General features: G+C 43.4%; 1 protein-coding gene across 4 annotated transcripts; it reads left to right on the forward strand.

Annotated features, from left to right (window-relative positions):
• The first annotated feature begins 1,014 nt into the window (after window positions 1-1,014).
• LOC112290063 (uncharacterized protein At2g34160) lies at window positions 1,015-5,758 on the forward strand. 4 transcript variants are annotated; one of them, XM_024536016.2, is made up of 7 exons: window positions 1,512-1,637; window positions 2,665-2,925; window positions 3,354-3,554; window positions 4,654-4,702; window positions 4,939-5,001; window positions 5,238-5,302; window positions 5,507-5,758. In XM_024536016.2, exons 3-7 carry the CDS (start codon window positions 3,438-3,440, stop codon window positions 5,606-5,608), a joined length of 396 nt encoding a protein of 131 aa, XP_024391784.1. In that variant the 5' UTR covers window positions 1,512-1,637; window positions 2,665-2,925; window positions 3,354-3,437; the 3' UTR covers window positions 5,609-5,758. The 4 variants fall into 4 exon arrangements, with proteins under 4 accessions (XP_024391782.1, XP_024391784.1, XP_024391783.1 ...); XM_024536014.3 differs by lacking the exons at window positions 1,512-1,637; window positions 2,665-2,925 and adding an exon at window positions 1,015-1,377; XM_024536015.3 differs by lacking the exon at window positions 2,665-2,925 and having other exon boundaries at window positions 1,512-2,140.
• Window positions 5,759-7,265: the final 1,507 nt, after the last annotated feature.

Consider the following 7,265-nt stretch of genomic DNA (forward strand, 5'->3'; position numbering starts at 1 on the left):
ACAAATGATTCAAACAAAAACATTTGGTTGTTTGTGTTATCACTACTGTTCATGATTTCATTGCAACATCTCATACTTTGATGCTCATGGTAATTTCAATGCAATGTTTTATTAGAATGATACCAAAAGTAACCTAGGCTGTGGAATGCCTTTGAAGAAGTGTCTAAACTCCAAATTAAATGAAAGACCTTAACATTCTAACTTGGTCAAGACTATGCACATCAAATCAACAAAATTGTGAATGTTTTGCTTCATGAAACTTTCAAAAAACATATGCATATATACAATCATTGTTCAAGAAAATGATGATTTCTTTTGCAACTGAAAATGATCACAGTAAGTAGTGTATATGCCTTTTAAAGTATTTACCAAACATCCATAGTGATCTATTGACTTTAACATGAAACTTGTCAAAACTAAGTGCAAAATAGCTCAAAACAAAGCAATATCAAAGAATTGAAGAATTAATAAATGCAAACATAGTGAGAAATGTGGTTCAAAGCATGTGTTGTTAAAGCATCCACTATTTACATATCTTTTTGATACATTTTGATCAAACTAGCTTTAATTATTCTTGTGCATACATATTGTTTAAACACAGTCCATAATACCATTATTTTTGTTCTCTTACACTATTTACATCCCCAACCCAAGGTGTGAGTGTCTTTGAACAATGTGGAATTTGGGGTGGCAAGTGTGAATGTTGGATTGGGGAAGAATATAATGGAAACAAATGTTGTTTGATTGTTTTGGAGTGTATGTACATTGGGAGTGGTTTCCATGTGTCAAAAGACACCTGGAGCTAGAAGAGAAAAGGAGAATAAAAGGAGGTTCAAAAAGCAACACAAGCAAGGAGGAGAATGCAAATGGGAAAAAGCCATGTCATGTGATAGTGTAACTTAGAAGCAGGGAATAATGGGAGGGAGCGTTTGCTTTTGTCGTGGCTTTGGCTTGGGCTTGGGCAAGAAGGATAACATGCTATGCTATGCTATGCTGCAGCCAGCAGGGGGAAGGGATATCAGGGGAGCTGAGAGCAGCAAAAGGAGAGGAATTGTGTTTCTGGGAGCTTCTAGCTTGCTAAGCTTGGCCTAGCCCAGTGGGGTGGAGAGGTGGAAGAAGGCTGGGGTCGCCAAAGCATGCCACGCCAAAGCCTGCCACCAAATCTTCTTCTACCCAGCTCTTTTGTTACTCCTCCTCCTCCTACGACTCGACGATACGATACCCTCTCGTTTTCTATTTTTCCTTTTCGTGTTTTCCCCAGTTTTCCATTCGTAAGTGGCATGTTGACGTGTTTCGAGGATTCGGTTGCGCCGTGACGAGGAGTCGAGGCTGAATTGTCGAGTTGCAAGCGTCCTGCCATCGCTCGACCACCACAAAGTGAGAATAGCTTTACCGTTGGCCCATTTTTCCCCTTTCTTTTCCCTCTCCTCACCCCCTCCCCCCCCCCCCCCCACGGTTTCCGCCCTTTCACCACTGCCTTCCTGCATTCTTCAATTCTCACGTCACGCTCTCTCGGTCGCCCGCTATTTCGCATTGTTGCCACCACCGTGACCTAAGCTGAGCTTTCGGGTTGCGAGCGACGCTGTTAGTTGCCGGTGCCGCTCGGGAGGATTGCGCGCTAGAGCTCGGGTCGTCAGGTGATGCCCGCCTCGCCTGTCTGTTCGATGCGTGCTTGTTTGGCGTTTCTCTGTTTGCTGAAGTCGGTGCGATCTGGATCTCGCGGAGTGCGTATTTGTTTAGTTGTTTTGTTTGTTTTGTTGTATTTTCGTATTGGCGTTCGGCGCGGCGAGTTCTTTTGGCAGGGATTGGGACTGAGGGGAGTGATGCTATTCGCGTTCTCTGAAGAGGTGTGGGAGGTTCGAGGGGTTTTGTCTGGTTTGTGGTGGTGCGCAGCGTCTTGGTGCGTGTGGGGGAGGTTCCATGTGTGCGCCGGGAGAGGAGGCACTTGGCTTGCGCGCAGTTCTTGGATAACGTGGTTATGCAGGTGGCTCAGGCTCGGGGGATATGCGGTTTGGGAAGAGCTTGGTGTGTAGGGAGTTCTTGAGAGGCTAGGTATTTTGCTGGCGAAGGATGTAGCGGTGAGACGAGAGTTATCCATGCAATGTCTGCGCAATGCAACTTGTTCTGCAACAGGAACGAGGTGCCGACCTACATAGCAATATTAGCACAACTCGATGATAGGCTGAATGTGCGAGTGATTGGAGGGTGCAATGTTCTTGCCGCTTGTTAGAAGTTCGAGATGCCTTCTTGGCGAGAAAGGCGTAATATCTTGTTCAAAACGCGCACGCTTGCTATTGCCTGCTGTACACGAGAGTCTCCAACTATGATGTGTCGGGTCGGGGTGTAGCCTTTTCGCAAGGCTTTCGATTCTGAGTCGGGATGGCACGCAGATATATATATATATATATATATATATATATATATACGTTATTATTATTGTTATTTTAATATTCATAGTTTTTGAGCCGAACGATTCCTTGAGCCGACCACGCTGGTGTCGAGAACGTGAAATCTGACGTGAAGGACCGAACCTCACTGTTGATCATGTTGCCGCCTCCATTTTGATATTTTCGGTTGAAAATTTGACGGAAGCGCATGAGAGGGCGTTGTAGGTGGTCGAGTTCCGGGCATATGTTGATCACAATTGTCGTAGTGCAATCGCAGGTCGCTTCTGGCCGCATGTCACTCAATCCTGGCGAAGGGTGTCATTTAAGGGTTACGAGGTTAAGTTTCTGCGAAGGAAGAGTATAGTTTTTACGGAGAACGGGATCCAAGCTCATTAAGCGGGATATAAAACGTTTGTGTTCGTTGATGTTGTACCTTGGTCGGTTCTTTGTAGCTTGACGATGAGCGAGCTTGTGTGGGAAAGCATCCCGAGCCAAGGTCATGATGGCATGACTACGTTGCCGAAGTTGCTTCAGTGAAGTGCGAGCTTGAGCCTTGTCTTGGTTGCTTTTGGAGGGATTGAATTTGGCGTAGTATTTTAAATGGATTGAATCGGTAACTCAACTGGAACAAGGAGAAGCGAATCTCACACATCAAGGATTTGTGGTTCGATCTTGTGGTGTTCCTAGTTCATGTTAAGTTTTTCAGGGCGTTTCCGGCGCCTCGAATGCTCAAGCGTTGGCATTGAGGGAATCGGTAGCGTATGGACATGTGGCATGATAGTGTGTGATGACTCTGGACATGGCCGTGCCGCTGGAATTAACATCTACGTGACCCGGTTCTTACCGATTTTTGACATCCTGTGAAGTTGAGGTGGTTATGGAAGTTGCGTCTCCGCTCCATGTCGGAGCGTTGAACATGGCTATGGAGTTTTGAGGTCACTAATCAGAGTATGTGGTTGGATGCAGGGGGTGTGAAGTAGCTTTCTGTGGAAGCGCATTTTTCAGTTTAGCACTGGTTTTTGAAGGGAACGCTTTCTGTGTCGGTTGAAGATGGAGGAAATAACAGAAGGGGTGGCTGATATGAGCGTGTATGATGCGCACAAGAAGAACCGGATTCAAGTTTCGAACACCAAGAAACCATTATTCTTTTATGTCAACCTTGCGAAGGTAACCAGTTGACATCTTCGTTGTGTTTTTCCGACCGGTCTTTCACGGTCGGGGATGGCGTGGATCGATCGTATACTTTTTAGATTTGAGTAGCAACGTCCCATTTTCACAGGCTCCAACCTCGGCATGTGATTCTGGTCGGTTTTGTCGACTGCTGGAACCTTCAATGGCAGATTGAAGACGATCGGTATAAATGTCATTGATTTAGAGCTATGTGAACTCGGTGGTCATCTGCCCCTTTATGAGGTGGAATGGTTGCAACTTAGTTCGGGAGATAGTGCGTAAGTAATGGTGGTTGGAGCTTGAGGCGTATTTATTCTTGGCGTCTGAGACGGGGTTTGAGTTTCGTCGTGCGGAGGTGCACGAGATTCACATTTAGGAGGATGTTAGTCGCAGCCAGTAGACGCAGAGGGTAATGCTTTTCCTAGTTCGCCAAGTTCGAACCTACTTCAGACTATTTGTATAGATGCGCTGCACATCCAACCTCGAGTGTGTTCTTTCTTTCGGAACACGAGTCAGGGCGAGGGCAGAACGTGGTCTGTCCAAAGCATCTCTGTGGAGTACTAGTGCGCGTGTTTCTGGTTGAAGGTTTACGTGGTCTATGTTTGCAGCCCCTCCTAGCTACTAATACGTGCGAATTGTTTTGTAACAAATACAAATACAAATACTCATTTGTATTTGTTAGCACTGATGCTTTTAGATAGTGCTGAACTAGGGATTTACCGTGGTTTTGAGACCGAGTTATCACTTTGAATTTCTTAGTTTGAGCAGTAGTTTAATATGACGATGTTGCAAGTTTTAGCGCCGATGGTTTGGTAAGGGATAACATGTCTTAGAGTGCCGGCTGTATGCTGGCCTACCCGGCTTCTTTAGGAGAACTCCCGAAGTTCTCATTCTGTTTCACAGCTGATCACCCTATTTTGAGGGATTATACACAGGATGTGCTGCTGTTATAGTCGTGGTTGTTTATCTCCAGCATAGATGTGAATGGATCAGAGGAGGTGATCGGTGAAACTGTTCGTGCAATATGGAAGGATATTGGTGATCAGATGGTTCCAGAAGATGCAATGTATTGACAACAAGTGTCTCTGTTATGCAGAGATATATGCAACAGCATGAAGAAGTGGAATTGTCAGCCTTGGGAATGGGTGCGTACATAAGAATTCGAATACCCTGTGGTTTTTTAAACGATTTCATGTATGTGGCATCGGATGTCATCGTCACTGTCGGTGGTTCTTAGTTTTGTGCTGAATGTCGGTTTACATGTAGTTTGTTTGTGCGCGCTATCGTTCGTCTGTCATGTCAATTTGACGTGCTTGAGGATTACATTAGAGGTAGACAGCAAGATCCCACTGATGTTTCAACGTTCACGGCAATCCTGCAGCAATTGCTACGGTGGTCACGGTGGCTGAGATACTAAAGAACAACGGTTTGGCAATCGAGAAGAGTAAGTGTTTCGAGGGTCACACATCTTAGATTTTCAAGTTGAACCAATTATGCGCTTACGAGATATTGAACGCTGCAGTAAATAGGCGGAAGCTATAAATGTGATATTCTGTGATTTGTCGGTTGATTTTGCACTCGGAAGTGTTCAGTATTGCAGGATTGTTACCTTGTATTTTCTAGATGTGCGTGCGAGCTTCGTGTGTTTGACATGGACTCGTGTTTGGTTCGTGTGCGCAGGAATTCTAACCTCAACGGTGGACATGAAAGATGAGACCAGGGGTCGGCCCATTCAAAAAGCTAAGGTATAGTTTTTGGATATATTTCGTATCCAGTGGGGAATCCGTGGACTTTTAGTTGTGGCAAGGAGTTTCAGCTCGCCGCTAACTCGCAGTTGATGTGGATTGGAGCTTTTAAAATCTCGTTTGGTGTTTTGTTGGTCTGATGATTCTGTAGTTAATCCAGGACACCTAATAACTGAGGTCGACGATTTGATTTGGGTTGGGCAGGTCGAGATTATTCTGGGAAAGTCGGAACACTTCGATGAGTTGATGGCCGCTGCAGCAGAAGAGCGAGAGTTAGCTCCTGAGGAGGATCAGGTTGGCCCCTGACGTAGACTTCCCTGTAGTTAGGTGTAGAGTAGACAGTGGCTCACATCTCCCTCCATACATTGTACATGTCGATTTTGACAGCTTCAAAGTTCAATGAAATCTTTGATGCCCTTGAGCACATCGGACAATTTTGCCAGGGTGATTATACGATATTTTGTCAGCGACAACCCGTTTGTGCAGTGAGACTTGCATTTCAAGTGTTGATTGACTCTTTTTGGCCTCCCTCTTGCAACCAAGTACGTGAATGTGGACAGCTTGATAAGTCGTCACTTGATACGTGAATGTGGCATTTGAGCACGGATTTTGAATGAAACATTGGGAAATGGTGATGGATAAGTCTTTCCTCACATTACCTCGCGTCCGAAGGTCAATGGTCACGTGTGGTTTCCAAGTGTTGCATTCGTTGTGTGTGGCGATGGATTTATTTTAGTCTTGGTTAAGCTTCCTCCACTGTGACTGGGTTTCAATTTATTCGTGGGTATGCACTCAAGTGACTAGGTATCAAACTGTTATCAAGATGCACTATTTTTGTATAAGAAGCTATGCCTTCTACTTCATGTGATGGTGTTTCAGAGTTATTTGAGTTTCACCCTTTAGCTTATCTTACTTGAGCTTGTTTTATTGTAGTGTTTATTTGTTGTGTGGCATAACATGGTATTAGAGCAAGCTGCATAGGAGAATGATAGAATCACGTCTAGGTAGGAATCACACCAATAGAGTTGGGGACCATGGATTTAGTCATAGTATAATCCCAAATGTTATTTGGGACTTGGAGGAGCACAATTTAGAGCACATTGGAAAGGAAGGACTTATGGGAAAACTTTTTTACAATGAAACCTATAGATAGCCACACATTTCCACACAGATAATAATCTCAACAGAGATTACAATAATATTATTATTCTTATTATTATTTCTATGATATTTTTAAGATTACAAATGATATTCATGTGGACCAAATTGCCATGCTAGTATGGCACCAGCAGTATAATGGAGACGCTAACGTAGGCGAGTGATGTGACAATGAAGTCATATTTCGAATTGCCAATGCCTTAGAATGAGATTCCAACAACGAGATAATTTGTCTCATGTTGTCATATTGTAATTGCTTATAGTATGTGATAATTAATTAAGACATATAATATGTTTGTAAGTCTTCATGTAGATTAGAGTGGTTAGTAAATATAATTGAAGAGAATTGATATAAAAAAAATCATTTGGAGATTTATCTATTTTGATTATAATTTTTATTTTATGTAGGATTTATATATTTAGTATAAAGCTTAAGAGAATGTTGGAGTTAAAGGGTGAAATTCTAAACTATTAGGAGGCTTATTGGGAAGGATGAAAGCATGGTATGGTGGGATGATGGTAAGGGGTGAAGATTTTCATCCCTATTAGTCGAATGTCAGGTCCAATGGCCTTCAAGGAGGTTGCTCGAGGCCCTATTAGGGATTAGGGTTTCATTTTTAGGAGCCTTCGAGCTTTGGAGGCCAGGGTCAACAAGTTCAAGGTTTTGGGTATAATTTGGATGAAGAATTTGTGTGATTTCGAGTTTTTGTGAAGGAATTTTAGGTATTCGAAGTTAAGGTGTTAATTTAAGACATATTGTTATTCTTTTGAGGATACGAGGAGTTGTACGGTAGCTTTTGAAGAT

This window comes from Physcomitrium patens, chromosome 12 (genome assembly GCF_059467195.1).
Source record: "Physcomitrium patens ecotype Gransden chromosome 12, ASM5946719v1, whole genome shotgun sequence".
Lineage (NCBI taxonomy): Eukaryota > Viridiplantae > Streptophyta > Bryopsida > Funariales > Funariaceae > Physcomitrium > Physcomitrium patens.

Bases quoted from the DNA above. Each gene is read 5' to 3' on its own strand.
- LOC112290063 (XM_024536014.3), top strand. From the start codon at position 3,438: ATGGAGGAAATAACAGAAGGGGTGGCTGATATGAGCGTGTATGATGCG. The intron at 3,555-4,653 runs GTAACCAGTTGA...TCTGTTATGCAG, and splicing joins TTTATGTCAACCTTGCGAAG to AGATATATGCAACAGCATGA. The intron at 5,303-5,506 runs GTATAGTTTTTG...TGGGTTGGGCAG, and splicing joins GGCCCATTCAAAAAGCTAAG to GTCGAGATTATTCTGGGAAA.